The 18,935-nt window shown below is 32.9% G+C and overlaps 2 protein-coding genes across 4 annotated transcripts in view; one reads left to right on the forward strand and one right to left on the reverse strand.

Moving 5' to 3' along the window:
- The window catches only part of SCRN3 (secernin 3), a 35,432-nt gene extending 20,200 nt beyond the window's left edge, over window positions 1-15,232 (reverse strand). For 2 of the 3 annotated variants that reach the window (XM_011357279.2, XM_011357273.2), the window contains exons 1-5: window positions 15,143-15,232; window positions 13,210-13,379; window positions 11,561-11,742; window positions 10,870-11,069; window positions 7,934-8,146 (exon numbers count right to left, since the gene is read on the reverse strand). In XM_011357279.2, coding sequence (XP_011355581.1) covers window positions 7,934-8,146; window positions 10,870-11,069; window positions 11,561-11,742; window positions 13,210-13,368 — 754 coding nt within the window. In that variant the 5' untranslated portion in view covers window positions 13,369-13,379; window positions 15,143-15,232. Of the gene's footprint in view, window positions 1-7,933; window positions 8,147-10,869; window positions 11,070-11,560; window positions 11,743-13,209; window positions 13,380-15,142 lie in introns of those variants that run through there. The other variant, XM_023529427.1, reaches the window with a different exon arrangement.
- Window positions 15,233-18,935, forward strand: part of CIR1 (corepressor interacting with RBPJ, 1) — a 31,538-nt gene continuing 27,835 nt past the window's right edge. The window contains exon 1 of the mRNA XM_011357342.2: window positions 15,233-15,403. Within this exon, the coding sequence (XP_011355644.2) occupies window positions 15,332-15,403 (72 nt within the window). The 5' untranslated portion in view covers window positions 15,233-15,331. The remainder of the gene's footprint in view (window positions 15,404-18,935) is intronic.

The raw sequence follows: 18,935 nt of genomic DNA on the forward strand, positions 1-18,935 counted from the left end.
TTTTTTTGACATTTCAAGTTAAAATAAAATTGACTTCCATATAAAATAATGTTCCACCCTCAGTTAATCATGCAAGCTACCAACTGTTTTATGTTAATAGCAAATTTCCAGTTTCTCCATAGTATAGTTATAACTTCAAATTCAAGAAAAATAATTTATAATTAACTTGTTACAGGAGCAATATCTTTGTTAATTTTTTAAAATGCAGAAAGAAAAACAAGTGAACCTGAAAACGGGCCTTAATATTAAAACTCAACAATAAAGCAAGTTCTACCATCTATACCTATTAAACACATAGCTTCTGCACCTAGTGAGATTTTTTAAATGATTCAAATCTAAATTCCTATAAATGGCAAATTTTAATGAAAACAGTGTCAGAACCATAACACTGTGATAATACAGGTATTATGAAAATGTTTTCTGTATTCAAAACCTACAATTCTCAAAATGAAAGGAGGATTTACATGATCACTTGAGTAGGATAGCTACAGGTAATCTACTAGCAAGCATTGAATAAGTACTGAGACTGCAGTGGCGGGTTCAATAAAATGAATGCAAAACACAGGGTGCAATTTCTTTGCAATTTAAACTAGTTATTTAAAATACATGAGTGAATATATAGATACAATTTGGATATACATGCAGCACAGTAAATAGCTATCAGAAAGTGATAGTTGGAAAGAAGAGAGGTAAGCTCTTCTATCTAGAAAAATCATAGGAAAAATTAACCATACCATACTAGAAGACAATTTTCTGTGAAAGTACTGGAAAGATATTTATTCTTTTGGCAAAGCACAGAAAGCTGGATGAACTGTACTTCACACTTGTGGGAAAAAAAAATAAGTTTCATGTCAAGTGCATCTATTACTATAATTGTATATGCATTTCTAATATATTATTCAGTTATCTTGTAGTTAAATAAAACAGAATTAACTATTATGTACAGTGACTAATTAATTTATAATTGTTTCTATTTTGTCTTCCTTTTGTCCCCTTACCCTAAACCTTACAATTCTTGACATTTTCCCCTCTACTTTAATTATGTGTTGTTTTTTATTTTTTAAGAAGACCTGCTAATTTTATATCTTGAGGCTTTAAGTGTATTGCAAGGGAAAAAAAGTACACAACAGTAATCGTCGTTAAACTATTGCAAATTATAATTTGACTCAATCTTTTAAAAATTGTGTGCAAGACTAAATGCTGAGAAAAATATAAGGACAAGAGAATTCACCTGTTTCAATTTCATAGAGGAGATAAATGAAGAGCACAGTTTCCTAATTTGTAAAATGAAGATAATATCTACTTTACGTGGTTGCTTAAAGATAATGTAGTCATTTAGCTCAGTCTCTAGCCCTTGAGATGCTTTTAATAAATGGAAGTAGGTATTGCTACAACTGCTACTCCTGTCTCTGCTTTTATAAGAACAATGTCTAAAATTAAAATCCTTAGAAAAATGTATTTTAGCAATTTATATATACCTAGCCACATGAGAAAAATATAGTTTAAATAACCTATTTAAAAAGTGATAAACTAACATTAAGAAACTTGATAGAAAATTTCAAATAATAAGACATTCTTCTGGAAACTGAAATATAAGATATTAAATATTTTGAAAGCAATGATGTTAAGGCATTCTGAAAACACTATGTCACTAACTTTTTTCTGCCATACCAAAGAACAAACATATCATTAATGTGTTTAATAAAGTCCTGGAAAGCAAATATCACTGACTGATCTATCTCTGAGTAGTTGCTTTCTGATTGATTGAGATATATATGTAGAACCATTTATCTTTTAAGTAAAAGAGGATATATCAGATTTTCTTATTAGCAGAATGACTCTTTTAGCAGTTACCTGATACCCAGTAATCTTCTTAAATAAAAGTTACGTTTCTGGAATTATTGGAAACAAAGGGACAAAGGTACATTAGAAGTTATGTTTTAAGAGTTAGTAATAATATAAAAATGGGGAAAAGATATATTAATAAACAGGTAATTTATTTAAAAATTATAAAGTTTCAATAAACATATGTCTAATTTTGCTAATAAAAGAATATATTTTAAAATAATAGCATGCCATTTCTTCCTACAAAATTATCAAGGTTGAAAAAATATCCTATATTGATAAGTACATTAGAAAATGGACACTAAATTTTGCTTGTGAAAATCTAAATTGATGGAACTTTTCTGGTGGTCATTTGGCAATGTGTTTTAAAAGCCTTAAAACATGCATATACTCTGACCCCATATTCTACTTCTAGAAACTTACTCTAGTAAAATATTCATGGATATCAATATAAATAAGCTATAAGCATTATATATAAGCTATAAATTTCAGTAACGAAAAATTAAAAACAACCTAAATAACAGGAACTTTTTAAAAAAGTATGAGTCATACAATCCACCTTTATAATGATTAAAATACAACCATATGAAAATAAATATCAAAATAATCGAATACTATGCATCTGTTTAAAAACTGAAAAAGTTCTATATGTATTAAAAAATAATGATCTATATTATATATTGCTAAATTAAAGTTATGGGCATAAAAGTGTATGGCATGCTATTTCTGTAAAAGAAAAAACGAGAGGAAAAAGAATATATATACATATTTGTTTCATTACACATGCATCATCACTGAAAGAATAATATGGAATTGCCTCTAGAAAACAAGAACTGAATATCTAGGGACAGGGTAGGACAGAAAGACGTCACTGTATACTCTTGTGTAGCTCTGAATTTTAGATCATGTGAATATATTTATTTTTATAAGTAAAATAATGTCATAGAATATTAAATGACATGGGAAAGAGTTCTGCTTTAGGCTGAGTTAGCTCATATCACACCAACCTGCCCTCAGATAACTATAAACTCAGAACGAAACACAGAAAACAACTACCTGAAGGCTATTTATAGTGAACAAAAGCAGGAAAATTCTGGAGGGAAAGTGATGCTTGGAAGATGAGATGATACACAGAGTAAGTTTCCCATTTTTGTTATAGCTTTAGTCTGAGAGAAGCCCACAATCAATGCTGTGCAATACTGTGCGGGTAGCTATGGAAAACTTTGGTCTTTCTGGCCTGAAGAACTGGATGTCAACCACAGACGCTAGGAAGTGAACACCGAATACTATAAAGGTGAGAGAGAGAACTCCCCCACACACATTCTGTGTAAAAAAACTCTGCCCAAATCTCCAGACTTGTGTGAGGCAGACCACAAGCATCTCAGCTAAAGATAAAAGAACTGAACTGAAATTTGAGCTGCCCACCAGGGGACAGAGTTTGCAGGTTGAGTACAAACAATTAAATTGCAAAATCAAGAGTTTTTTCTTCTTAGTTGCGTTTTGGTGGTTTGTGGTTTTCAAGGAATTGGTTCATGTCCTATAAGTTATTGAATATACCTAGAGATATTTGTAGTATTCCCCTATTATACTCCTAATGTCTGTGGGGTCTATAATGATATTCCTTTTCCTGACATATAACTTGTATCTTCTTTCCTTAATTTGTCAATCTGTCTAGAGTTTATCAATTTTATTGACCCTTTTAAAGAACCAGCTTTTAGTTTGATTAGTTTTCTCTATTGTTTTGTTTTCAGTTTTGTCGATTTCTGCTCTTTATTTTTTCTTTGCTTGAGATTTATTTTGCTCTTTTTTTTAGTTTCTTAAGGTGAAAGTTCATATTGTTGATATGAGACCTTTCTTCTTGTCTAACATAAGCATTTAATGTTATAAATCTCCCTGGAAGCACTACTTTTGCTGCATCCTATAAATTCTGGTACATTGATTTTCATTTTCATTCTATTCAAAATATTTTCTAATTTCCTTTGAGACTTCTTTTTGACCAATAGATCAAAAGTGTGTCAAGCAATTTCCAAGTATTTGGGGATATTCCAGATATCCTTTTGTAATTAATTTTAATTTAATTTCATTATTAAAAGAGATCATACTTTGTCTTTTTAAATTGTTGAGATTTGTTTTATAACCCAGGATATGGTCTACATGTATGTTTCATGAGCACTTGAAAAGAATGTGTGTACTACTGTTGTTGGCTGGAGTATTCTATAAATATCAATTAGACCCAATGGTTGATGATATTATTCAGTCCTTTTGCATCTTTGTTGATTTTCTGATTACTGAGACAAGTATTGAACTATCTAACTATAATTGTGGAAATGTCTGTTTCTCCTTTCAATTTTATTAGTTCTTGCTTCACATATTTTGAAGCTCTGTTGTAAGGTGTACAAAAATCTTTTTTTTGTTTATGTAATGTCCCTCTTTCTTTCTGGTAATCCACCTTGCTCTAAAGTCTACTTCATCTAATATTTATATAGACAACAAAGTTGTCTTTCAATCAGTGTTTACATGGCACATCTTCTTCCATTCTTTTCCTTTTCACCTATTTAAGGTGAGTTACTTAAATGCAGCATATAGCTGAGTCTTGTTTTCTTTTTTTTAAATTCAATCTGAAACACTCCATCTTTTAATTGGTGTGTTTAGATTTAATGTTATTATAGATATGTTGGAATTTAGGACTACATTATATTGTTTGTTTTCTATTTAGTCTTTCTATATTTGTTCCTCCATTTCCCCTTTCCTTTTTTAAAAAAATATATTTTATAGTATTACATTTTAATTTATCTGTTGGGCTTGACTGGATCTTATTATGTAACTTTTTTTTAGTAGTTGCTCTAGGATTACAATACACATACTTAATTCTTCTGTTTACTAGAATTAATGTTTTACAACTTCAAGTAGAATGTAGAAATCCTACCACTATATAGGTTCCTGTGAACTCCCCTCTTTATACTGTGGTTATCATGTGTATTATAGGAAATATAAATTTGGCTTATAACATATTTTTAAGATCTTAAGAGGAAAAACTTAGTGTTATATTTGCCCAGATGTTTATCATTCCTGTGGTTCTTCCTTCATTCCATGTTTCCCTATGGTATCATTTCCCTTCTATCTAAAATACCTCTGTAGCATTTCTTTTAGCACAGGGCTACTGGCAAAAAATTGCTTATTTTTCCTACATGTTAGGATGGTTTCATTCCCTCTTCATTCCTGAAGAATATTTTAGCTGGATATAAAATTCTGAATTGACAGATCTTTTCTTTCAGGACTTTAAAAAATGCTGTTTCACTACCTTTATGCATCCATGATTTATAATGAACCTGTATGTAATGTGTTGTTTTCCTTTAGCTGACTTCAAGATTTATCTTTGGCTTTCAGCAATTTGTGCATTTAGGCATGGATTTCTTTGAGTTGATCTTGTTTAGGATTCACTAACTTTCCTGAACCTATAAGTTTAAGTCTTCTTTCATTTTGAGAAGTTTTCATCCATTATTTATTCAAAAAAACTGTCTGTATTACACTCCTCTCCGAGATTGTAATGATATAAATTTTTAGACTTTTGGGTATTATCCCAGTCCCCGAGGCTTGTTTTGCTTATGTTTTTTTCCGTTTTTTGTTTTTTTTTTCTTTTTTCTCTCTGTTGTTCAGATTAGATAATTTCTACTGATCTATCTTCAGGTTCATGAACTCTTTCCTTTGACATCTCCATTCTTCTATTGAGCCCATCAAGTGAATTTTTTACTTCAGTTATTGTGTTTTTCAATTTAGTTATTTTTTTAGCTTTATTTCTCTGCTGATATGTTCTACCTTTCCATTCATATCCAGAGTGTTCACCCTTAAATAGTTGCTATAAAGTCTTTGTTTGATAGTCTCAACATCTAGATCATCTTGTGGTTGTTATTTGATAATTGTCTTTTCCCTTACAAGTTGTTGAGATTGTCTTGATCTTCATATATCGAGTAACTTTGGACTGTAGCATTATGTTATGAGATTTTCAGTCCATTTTCTGTCCACACCCAGTGCACATCCCTAGGATTCACAATGTTTGAAACCAGGCTGGATGATATGGAAGAAAAAAACTATGAAACTCATTGTTGGGTCATTCCTACTTTAAGTTTTGGTTTCTTTCTCCTATTGCCTGCTCTTTTTTACTTTTAAGAATCCTCAGATAGCTGCTCCATGAAGTATTTCCAGGTATTTTTTGTTTTGTTTTATTATATTCAGAGGGTGAGACACCATGTTATCTGGAACCAGAACCAACTACATTAAATGTTAATGAACTATTTGCTATAGTTAAAAGGCAGAACTTATCAAAAAAAATTTTTTTTAAGTACCAACTATATGCTTTTTATAAGAAATGAGCTTTAAATATAAAGATAGTTTGAAAGCAAATTAATATATATCACATAAAGAAGAAGCTAGGCTAAAATTGACTTCAAGACAAAAAGTATTACCAGTAGAAACTATATTTTATAAAGGTAAAAGGGCCCATTCACCAGAGAGACATACAATTATAAATGTGTATGCACCTAATTAACAGAGCTTCAAAATACGTGAAGCAAAAACTGACAAAATTAAAGGGAGAAACAGACAATTTCATAAACATAACTGGAGATTTTCACACTCCTCTCTCAATAATATATGTGAAAAGGAAAAAAATTAGTAAAGACACAGATGATCACAATAACCATCCTGACCTAATTGACCTAATTTATATTTATAAAACACTATACCCAACAACTGCATAATGTGTATTTTGTACACCATGATAGACCATATGCTAGGCCACAGAATAAGTCTCAGTAAATGTTAAAGGACTGAAATCATACAGAGTATGTTCTCTGCTGTTCAGATTAGATAATTCTCTGAGTTCCATGAAATTAAATTAGAAATCAATAACAATAAGGTATCTAGGAAACAGCCAGATATGTGGAAATTAACACACTAAATAATCCATGGGTCAAAAAATAAATCACAAGGGAAATTTGGAAATGTTTCAAACTAAATGATAACAGAAAATGTGGAATAATGTTCCTAATAAATCAAGTAAAAAGTGGATTAAAATAGAAGATATACAGTATTAACCTATTTTTATTTTTAAAAATAAGCTGTGTATGTATACATAGAAATATGGCTATGAAGAATTGCTAACAATAACACATTTTACTTTTGCAATTTAAAAAATTTTAACGTTAAGTGAGTCCTGAGTGCTTGTTATGAGTGATTTTTCTTCCTTTTTGCTTACCTACATTCTCCAAATGCTTGACTGAACATTTGTTACTTTTATTTCTATAATTACATATTTTTTTTTTAGAATTTCAATGCATTTTAAAATTTTTATCTGATTTTTTTTCCCCATAATCTCCTACTCTTTATTTAGGTTTATGACAGAAGACATCCAATTTGGTAGACACACATGTTCTACAACTAGATGTTACATTGATTTATACATACAACATAGGTGTGACTGATATGGGAGATGACAGAGAGAGGAGGAAAATTGCATGGGAAAAACACATGTCAAATCTTGCTAACACTATGGGTCCTCTCTTCATTTTTGCTAGTTATTTCCTCTTCCTATCCTCATAACTAGCTTTATATGTCTTTAATGTTTAAATATCTTATTCAGCATTTCCAGAGTTTGGAAGTGGAAAGTGGAAATTCTTAATCTGCTCAGTTTGTCTTTTTGACCAGTTCTACATATAACTTTTCTAATAAAAAATAACCAATAATAATATTATCACAAGATAAATGAAAGAAGCAGCAGCAATAGTCAAAGAACTCTGTCTCCATGTTCCCATGAACTCTGAGAAGGACAGTAATCCCAATTTAAGAATATTAGTAAGAGCTGAAAAAACGGTGAGAATTACAAATCTGAAATTGTCCTTCAAAAATCATTACCCTCTCACAATTATACAGCACTTTGCTCATCTCAAAAAATAGCTTACAATATTACAATGTTTTTAGTTTAAAGCTAAATCTTTACTAAGAATAATTCCTCGAAAAAACATTTATCATACCCACATTATATCTACACAAAACATTTTTCATTTTGACATTATTTAAATGATAAAATTACCTTTGTGTTTATCCAGAAGCTTGTAGCCTTCACAGTATCTGCTTGGTGAAATCATCATCTTGGCTGTGTCAATATAAGAGTATGTTGCCGCAAAATCAAACTCCTTTTTGCCATCCCACCAACCTTTCTGTTTAGCATAGTTTCTCATCTCTGGGTGCTCTCGATCAATTTTGGTTGTTATAGAAAGCTGATTAGAAATATTACGAACTCCCCCTATTTTCAAAGAATAGGGTAAGGGAAAAGAAAGTCATATTTAACGTAATGTAGCTATCTCGACATTATAATTCATAATCTCTATTTAAACATAAACATACGCTTCTAAATTTTGTACCATATGCATCTATTACATATTCAAAAAGACAAATGGATTACTTTTTAAACTTTTTATTTTAAGATAATGATAGATTCACATACAGTTTTAAGAGATAGTAAATCCTGTGTATCCTTTACCCAGTTTCCCCCAATGGTAACAACTTGTATAACATCACAAGCAAAATATTGGTATTGATATAGTCTGGATGTAGAATATTTTCATCATGAGGATCACTCAAGTTGTCCTTTTATAGTCACATTCCCTTATCTCCCACCCCTATTCTTTCATTAACCCCAGACAACCACTAGACTGTTATCCATTTCTCTGTCATTTAAGAATGTTATAGAAGTACAAATTAGTAGTTACGAACAGTCACAGGGATTTAGAGTATAGCATAGGGTATACAGTCAGCATTATTGTAATGCTTGTGCATAGTGCCAGATGGGTGCTAGAATAATCAGGGGGATCATTTCATGGATTGTATAAATGTCTAACTTTTTAAAATTAAAAATAAAAAAAATAATTTAAAAAAGGATGGTATACAAATAGAATTATACAGTATATAACCTAATGTCTTTTTCATTCAGTGTAATTCTCTAATGATTCATTCAGGTTATTATATGTATCAATAGTTCATACTTTTTTTATTGCTGAGTAGTAGTCTATGGTACGTATGTACTAATTTGTTTAGCCATTCACAAATTAAAGGATATCTGGGTTGCTTCCAGTTTTTGGCTATCATGGAAAAAGCTGCTATAAATATTCATGTAGAGGTTCTTGAGTGAATGTAAATTTTTTATTTCTCTGGGATAAATGCACAATATTGCAATTGCTAGGTTATATGGTATTTGCATGTCTACATTTTTTAAAAACCTGCTAAACTGTTATCCAAAGTAGCTGTACATTCTTATTAGCAATGTCTCAGCGATCCAGTCTCTACATTCTCGCCAGCATTTGGTGGTGTCATTTTTTAATTTAGCCATGCTAATAGAGTTATGGTGATATCTCATAATGATTTTAGCTTGCCTTTCTTTAATGGCTAAAGATGCTGAATATGATTTAATGTGTTTTTTTGACATCAGTATATCCCTTTGGATGAAATGTCTCATGTCTTTTGCCCATTTTTCTAATTGGATTTTTTTTTTTTTATGTTGAGTTTTGAGAGTTTTTTATGTATTTTAGATATTAGTCTTTTGTATAAACTAGTTTTTAAAATAGTTATAAATAAGTTTAGAACAGAAATATAAGGCTTCCAAAAATATCATGGTACTAAGTTATAAACAAAATATTCAACTAAAATACAAAACAGAAGAAACAATAGAAGCCTGTGCTAAAGAGATCATAATAAATGAAATATATTATGATAAATTAAAATTGATAATGTTTTAAAACATATTTAGCATGACAGTCTGCCAAGCAAAAGTCAATTAAATTGATTTCTTGAGATATTCTCACTATGAAAACCAGACTTAAGTCATGATAGAATCAAAGACATAAAAGAAGAATTTTCTATAGCGAAGTCTCTACAGTTTAACTATTTAGTTTTTGGGTTCATTTAGTAAAGAAAGAGAAACCAGTTGGCAAAGTTAATCGACAGCTGGAGAATTAGACCCAATGAAGGTGTTCATTTTGGATGGGTTGGTGAGGCTATCTTTTTCAAAAGAATACATTTATTCATTTCTCCCTTTCGTGTAGCACATTTAATAAAATAAAAAGTTCTTAATAGGACAATCGGGCCAATTATCTCAATAAGAAAAATATTCTAAATCCAATTATGTGTATTAGTAAATATACATGCAAAATATAAAATAAAATGTCCATCAAAACAACTGGCAATGACCTACTATGAAAAATAACATCCAAATCCTCCAAAGCTTGAGGTTGTGTTCATGAAGCCTTTCTGAGCTCCTCCAGCTCACAATGACTTTCCCTTTCTCTAAATGTTTACAGTATCTGTGTGTCTGTATCATTCATGCACCATTTAATATTTTCACATGAGTGTCTTATCTCTCTAGTAAAACCAGGCAATCCAGGAGGTTAAGTGCACAAGAAGTATGTGATTGTGCTTCAGCACAAGGCTGTACTCTAGTGAAAGAACATTGAACTAACTGAGTCAAGATGGGAAGATTTTAATTCTAAGTCTTTCACTCACTGCCTTGAGTAATTCACTTCACATATCTAGATTTTCTCACTTGAAAAATGAAATATATGATCAACATATTCTTTCCAACCACTAACCCACAGACACCCATCCCCAATACCACTCCTTTCTCCTCACCTCCATACCCACACATGATAAAATTTTAGAGTTCAGCCCAAAGTTCAAAGAGAAAAATATGGTAAGGAATTATTAAAAAGTAGAAAAGCACTATAAACAGCTAACAGCTATTGTACAAAAAATATATAAGGTTATTTAAAATTCATATCATATGAAAGAGATATCACCTTTTTCTCTTTGTCAAGAAAGCTCTCTATAGTGCTCTTTCATTGTATGTTCTTTCAAAATTTTTCATTTCCCTTGCAGTTCAACCCTTCATTGCACTGGATTATAAATCTTGAAAGACAATTAAATGCAATGTCTGCAATTGTTAATTGTAAAAGAAATGATGGAAAGTTTTCATACCTTGTACTTTTTCTGCGGCCCAGTACTTCCCTGCAGTCTCCAAAATCCAGGCTTCTTTTCTATCAGCTATCAGGAAACTGTTGTGATAGCTAAATATCATCCCACCCTCTGAACAATTTCCACCCTGGCCATATTTATCTAATAAATCAACAATGACATCGAGGGCTTTTTCAGCTGTATCAGCTCTTTCAAGGCCAAGTCTAAAATAAAAATATTACAGTTTTCAGATTAAAATAACTTTCCATTATCTTAAATGATTTAATGCATGTGAGATTTTGTGATTATATCCAAGTAAAAATTCCTTCAAGTTAATAGATATACTGAAATCTATCTTCAAAACTATTTCTTCTGAAGTCAGTTTGGAATTAGAAACAAAGTTTTCGGGGTCAAATAGATGAATGTTCAAATTCCAACTTGCTATTTTAATGGCAAGTTACTTTATCTCTGAACCTCAGGTATCTCACCTGTAAACTGGGGATAATAATATATACTCCATGAGGTTACTCTGAGAATTAGTTAAAATCTGATAAAATATGTTAGGTACTGCCAATGAATCATAATTTTCAACCTTTAGCCTTCTCCTAATTAATATTTGAGAGTCTTTACATTGCATGCCTGTATTTTGAAGCATTTTTGACACTCTTAAGCATCAAAGTCCAAAAAAATTTTTTTAATATAACAGAAAAATAACCTGACAAGGTCCATGCCCAGTAGTGCCTCTTCATCACAAACTTCTTCTTTTCCCCACACAGCTTCATTCCCAATGCAAACTCCATGCTCATTGGCTCCCATTTCTGCTCCCCATAACCAAGCTGGGCGACTGAGGACAACAGCATATGTTTTAGGAACTTGATCGATTTCTATGTAAGTACACTGTAAAGAAAGTCATAGCAACAACCATAAAACCAAAAAAGAAGTTATCAAAGTCCAGAATTTTCAATATCAATCAGAAGACATGACCATTATGAGAAAGATAAAGGAAGTATAACTATATTGAAAATTTTAATAATAAAGGCATTATTCTTAAAACATATTCAGAATTGACCCTAAAGCATTTATTCATTCAACTATGTGCTGCGCATCTCCTATTATAAAGCATTCTGCTAAGAAATGTTAGTTACAAAGATGAATCAGACACAGATCTTGCTTTCAAGAAATTAAGATTTGTACATTAACTAAGATACAACAAAATATAAAGGATAAGGGCCATGAAGAAAAGTGAAGATGAGCTAATGGAAGCTCAAGAGAGAGATGGTTTCCAGTTGTGAAATCTTGAAACATTTTGTATAGGAAAATATATGTGAGTTGAAGCTTAAAGAAGCAGTTGTCAATCTCAATGTCCAAGATTAATCTTTAGTTAGTGATATAAGTCCCATATGGTAACCCTTAAACACAGGGTATTGTCATAGAAGCCCATGTCACATGTGGAAGTCACCCATCTGGTATGCCTGCAGCAGTGAAAATAATGAGAACCACTGGTTGACAGAAAAGGCTACATTTAAATATGAAGAGATAAAAGTGGAAATGGATCCAAGATGAATTAACAGTCTCAGCAAAAGAAAAAATGGCCTAGTATTAAGAAAACATCTAACATGTAATAAATTTTAGTATTAGAATATCAATTAAATGAAATCTAAGAAATATATGTTAGCAATAAAGCATAATGTGGAACTTTTACAAGTTCTAGGTTAAAGGATTTTTAATACAAATTTTAAAGGATCCTTTAATTAACATGTATTCTATCAAATGACTGTATAAAATGCATGTTGATAGTGTTATCACTGGGCCCAATAAAACTATTCCTAGATGATAAAACCAGTATTCCAGAGTCTGGAATGACTTTTCCTATTCTACACCAATCATAATTCTTTTTGTCCATCAAACTTCAGCTGAAATCCCAACTCCTCCTGAAGCCTTCCTTCATCTCTAGTCTGAATTAATTGTTCCTTCTCCGCTTCTGTCATAGCATGGTGCTCTTAAATTTAGCATTTAAATCACCCTACTTTATAATGAGGTTAGTTGCATACGCATCCTATTCCTCTTCTTGACTCTAAGCTTGACAACAGGATTTAAATCCCTGCCTTATTTAACATGTTTACATATGGAAAGCATTCAAATATTTGATCAAAGAATTAACAATTATTATTATTATTATTTCGGCTTCCTCTAAATCATTGAAATAAAAGATCAGAAGTCTAGTTCTGATTCAAATTAATTTTCAAATTTAAATTCTTGAGTTTTTAACTTCTGTAGTCTCTGCCAAATAGCTAGCTAATGATAAAAATAACGGTTTATGATATTTTTAAAGAAACATTGCTAATAAAACTTTATTTCACCCACCTTAAGATGTTCTTTTAGGTTATCATGAACCGCAGCAGGGAAAAAAACTACCTCTTGTACTTCATCACAGAGTCTATCTGAATTTTTTCCAAAAATAATCCTATTTTCAACTGTTGCTGGAGGTAATGCCACAAAAGTGTCACAGGAACAAGGTTCCATTTCTTTGTTAACTGAAAATCATATAGAAGATTCAAAACAAAAAGAGAAAAACATTTTAAGTATATACAAAACAAAGAGTTTTATTTCATGATGACGGAATATTATTGCCGTATCTAATAAAAGCTGTTTTCTTTAAAGTTTTAAACTTCATATACTATCATAAAAGATCAGTATGATCTGGGAACAAATCTTGTACTTCAAGAATCAATAATAAAATGGCAAGTACCTTCTTCTATAGGTCAAATTTACCCTCTAAGATCTTTTTCTCCTCAAGTCTTCCCTGAGTCATCTTTGACTATTTCCATATTAGGGAATCTCTATACCTAGTTCTACTGTCATAAAGACCATATTTCACTATATTTATCTTCGTATGTGAGTCCCCCTACTGGACTGTGAAATCCTTGAGGGCTGAGAGTATCTTATTAATCTTTGTTTTCTCATTACTGGAACTCATCTTATGGAAAAGTACCAGTATTATGTACCCAGTATTTCCTAAAAGAAGAAGGGTCTCCTTTGAGCTGGAGAAGAATACACACAGAAGAATACACACAGATAATACTGATAAGACTGACATTTTCAAAAAGACTTAATCAGACAAATATGAAAAAATGTCAGTAAAACTGATATTTCCAGGAGGAAGTTCACATATATAATCTGTAAATACTGGTCGTAGAATGTAATATCAAAATTGTGTCTTCATTTGTAATTCAGAAAAATCTTAGACCCTAACTTTTTGTAGAACATTTAAGCATCTCATACTTTTTATTTGCTTCCAGAATAAACACATTGTTTTACAGTTTATTTTATAATGCCCAAACCATTGAATGGCTTTATGCAGGCATCTTAAAAACAAAATTTAAATCTAATAAATGTTTCATTAAAAAGAAAACAAAATTATTCAAATAAGAAACAATTTCAGCTTGAAACCCTAAGTTTTTCTCTCTTTTCTTCAGTGATGGAGAGAGGTCATGAGTGCTTCTGTTCTTTTCTGCGTCTATTTCAACCTTTATTTCCTGGGTTGCCTTTTATTTGTGTTCCAAAGTTAACCTTGGCAAGCTATTCAATCTCTCTCTAACCTCCTGTCCCATTGGTAAACATCTCTTTGGGCTATTATGAGAATTTAGTAAGACAACGTGTAAAACATTTTGCACAGTGCGTAGAACATAGAAGACACTCAAAAGAAAGCTGTTATTATCATTTGGCAGACAGGTAAATTTCTCACAAAAGGTATCACACATACGCACACCCGCAAGAGGACTTGGTGGATTCCCTATTACAGTAGCAGCCAGGTTCACGCAAAACCCTGGAGTCTCAAGGGCCTTCGAGCTGCACCTACCATTCAACAAATAACTATCGAACATTTTTCTGTTCCGTGCACCGTACAGCTGGTAACAAAACACAGTCCTCGCTCTTGTAGAATTGACATTCTATTTTTACATGCTTTAGTTCACTAACTGCTTTCAGAAACATCTTCACAAACGTGCTACAGAGGGCGAGAATTACTATTTTCATAACACAAATGAGAAAATCAGTGCAGAAAAGTTTAGGCGACTCGAGTCAGAGTTCACAGAGTAAAGGGCTCGAACTTGAAACACCCTGTGCAGAAGAGCCTCCGCCCAGACTGTACTCTGCACCCCAGTCGGGAGGCGTTCAGACTGCAGCTGGAGCAGCTGTGACCTGAAGCCTTTCCCAGGAGCCCCGTGGTCCCACCGCGCCGGTCTTCCTACTTCCAATCTCAACTATACACGCCCCTCCACCATGCACGCCCCCTCACCTGGCCTCGGAGTGTAAAGGGAACCAACCGAGCGTAGAGGGGCCGGTGAAGGCGTTAGTTGCCGGAAGCTGTTACCTTTGACCCCCGGAAGTCCCCTCTGCCGCGGCGGGCGCAGTTCCGGTTAGGCGGCGGAGTTTGTTTACATTGTTCAGAGATCTAGTGGCTGTCTTCCCCAGCTCAACCTCCAAGATGGGGAAATCCTTCGCCAATTTCATGTGCAAGAAGGACTTTCATCCCGCCTCCAAATCCAATATCAAAAAAGTGAGTACGAGGAGCAGGGGAGGGTGCTAGCCCTTGGCGCCTGGGTTCCCAGGGTCTGTTGGAAGTGAGAGTAGTGTTGTCTCTAGGATCTCTAGGAGAGCCGCTTCTTCTCCAGACCTAAAGCCCCTTCTTCCCCACTGAGACTCGCTGACACAGCCGCCCCTCGACGTTTATTCTACATCTACAGGGAGACAGGCGTCCCTCATTTGCTCTGTTGGTTCTGTCAGCAAGAATGTAAATCCGTAGGATATGAAGACATTGATAATAGGGTTCCTCATTTCAGCAGATTCTGGTTTTCTCTTTTCAGGTCCCGGGCGTCACAGCTTCTGTGCGCTACTATTCTGTACAAAGAAAACTCCCTCTTTATTTAAGATAAGATAGATTTTAAAGGAAAATACCAACCCCGCCCCCCCCCGCTTCCTCTTTTAATTTTTTTAATTTATTTTTTATTATGGAGACATTGGTTAACGAAATCCAGTAAGTTTGCTTCCTATTTTTATCCCACTCGCTAATGTAGCGTCTGTGTGATGACCTACTTGAAGTTTGGCTTTTTAAGTAGTCAATTACGTGTTTACCAAGTGCAGTACGGAAAAACCATGCTTAAATAGCAGTGGAAAGAAGAGGTGAAGTAGAAAGACTGAGCTTTGGAATAAGACCTAGCTTCTAGTTATTTCAGCACAGTCACTTTTAGCCTTGAGACCTTGCACAAAATATTTAATATTCCTTATCCCACTTTCCTAATGTGTAAGTTAAGAATGATCAGTATCAGTTGCCTTGACTTGTGAAATTATTAACGAAGTTGCCTTGATTTGTGAAATTGTTAACGATTAAGTAAGATGGTGTAGATAAAAACTCTGAAACAAAGTACTACCTAACACTGTGACCACCACATAGAGGAGATACTCAATAAAATGTTAACTACTTAGACACATGTATTATTCCTCAATAAAATGTTAATTGCCCCTACACACATACTTACCTAAAATACAGGTGTTACCCACAGTTTCATCCTTGGCCTCTATATGCTTTCCCAAGCATTCACATCCAATTTCATGGTTTTAACTACCCCCTCTTCACTCATGATTCAAATATACAGCCCCAGATCTCTCCCCATTTTTCCAGGCACCTCAAGACCACTATCTACTAGACAGTTTCATCTTGATATCCTACAGGCATCTCAAACTCAACATATCTAAAGTGGAACTTATCTTTCATATGAATTCTGTTCTTTATGCTTCCTATCTCATATGTGTAGGAAATATAGGTAGTAACACCATCCTTTATGCAGTCACCCAAGCCAGGAATTCAGGATTCATCCCTTTCCTATCACTCCTTTATCTAGTCAGCTAATCAATTCTATTGGTCTTACCTCCCAAATATCTCTTGAATCCTTCTCTCTTCTTTGTCACTGCTGTCTGTGTTTTAGCTTAGACTCTCATCATCTTTCACCTAGACTGTTATATTTCCTAACTCTGCCTCCAGTCTACATGGCCATCAGAATATTTTTAAAAATTATTTATTACTGTCACTGAGATGTAATTTACGAACACCCATTTAAAGTGCACAATTTAGCGGTTTTTAATGCCCAAACCATCACTCTCCCCCCAAAAAAACACCTCATATCTATTTGCAGTCTCTCCCATTTGTCCTTAATGATCCCTCTTCTCCAGCCCTAGGCAACCACTAATTTGCTTTCTGTTTCTGTGGATTTGCCTATTCTGGACATCTCATGTAAATCACGAAAATTATGGTCCTTTGTGACTGGCTTCTTTTGCTTAGCATAATGTTTTCAAAGTTTATCCGTGTTGCACAATGTTTCAGTATTGCAATCCTTTTTATTGCAGAATGGTTCTATTGTGTAGAGATAGCACATTTTATTTGTCCATTCATCAGTTGACAAATATTTGGGTTGTTTCTACAGAGTGGTCTTTTTGAAGCACAAAAATGATCTCTTCCCACTCCTTATTAAAATACTACAGGATTAAGTCCAAGTAACCTAGCTTCAATTTGTTTTTCAATCTTCATCTCCTGCCATTCTCCCACTTCACATTTTATACTCCAGTAATATAAAACTGCTTAATTCCTATTTTATACCTTTGAGCCTTTCTTTGAATTGCTCCCTCTGCTAGTAATATCATACCCTGTTTTTTCCTTGGCAGAATTTTGATCCACTTCAAAACCCTGCTTAACCTGTATGAAGCTACTTGAACAGGGTTATTTGTTGCAGATAAGTTTATAATAGCAAAAGATTGGAAATTTTGTTAATGCCCATCAGTACAGCAAGAGATTGGTTAAATAAATGGTGGTATGGCCCCACAATAGAACGATATTCAGCTTCCTCCCTCCCAAAATACAAAAAAGCTTTTTGTTTACTGATCTAGAAATTATTTCCATGGCAGAGAATTTTATACACATTCTGTGTGTGTGTGCGTGTGGGCGCGCGCACACACGTGCATGTGCACATGCACTATGTGTTACCATTTATAAAAAGAAAATATTTGTGTGTATGTTTGTTTTATATATATTCTTTCAGTATGTTAGCATTCAAACATCTTTGGGAGGATATAGATACACAAGAAATGGATAACATTGGCTACCTGTGAATATAGTTAATTGTTAAAAATAAATAGCTTTTAAAACCAAAAGTTGCTATAAAGCATTTCATTATTTGAGCCTTTGTTCTTGCTCCCTAAAGTTAATCACTGTCTTGTTCTATTTCTTTATCTTGTACATAGCTCTGTTATCCACATATCAGACTTTGTTTTATTTACTTATACAATTCATATGTTTTTTATTATAAAGAGCTTACACATACAGAAAAGTTAGTGTGATTTTCTGTTAGCAGATTCTGAGCATTTCAAAGGTAAAAATATATTTTGTTACTTTTTATTCCAGTCCTTAGTAAATACTCAATATATATTTAAGCTCTTAAGCAATTGAGATAGTAAAATAACTTTGTAAAATCTAAAGCAAATTAAAGGTAGTGATTCTGTTAGAAGTAATATATTATTCATTAGAATATTATAACTACTGTGTTATTCTATCAGGCAGTGACACCTTGTATTTCTCTGTTGCACCTGTTTGCATTTCGAGCTACAGTGACAATTCCAAACATGTCTAGGTTTTTCTTTAACATTATACTGGTGAGTATGAAGTCAGCGGAAGAAATTTTCAGAAACTTATGCCAAAAGAAATTTCTGCTATATTTTGTTCATGAAGGGTTCTCTTTTCATTTCAGTTTTTGCTTTTATCTCCATACTGATCTGTCTTGTCCACAACTTAAACTGTGTCCCCATAGAACCTTCCTATCTCATCACTACTAAAATACTAATAACTACCCCTTTTTTCCTTCTAAAATTTAATAATGGCAGTCTTGTCCCACATCCTCCTCTTATCTGCCCCCACCCAAGGTTAATAATTATAATTTATCAGTGTATTTGTCCTAGAATTTACCTTCTTAAAACGGCATGTTTGGAGAGAAAATCTTGACTTATTTATGTCAAATGGTGGTTAAACGATTTGTCCTTTATTC

The sequence above is a fragment of the Pteropus vampyrus genome, unplaced genomic scaffold, assembly GCF_000151845.1.
Source record: "Pteropus vampyrus isolate Shadow unplaced genomic scaffold, Pvam_2.0 Scaffold2, whole genome shotgun sequence".
NCBI classification, from domain to species: Eukaryota; Metazoa; Chordata; class Mammalia; order Chiroptera; family Pteropodidae; genus Pteropus; species Pteropus vampyrus.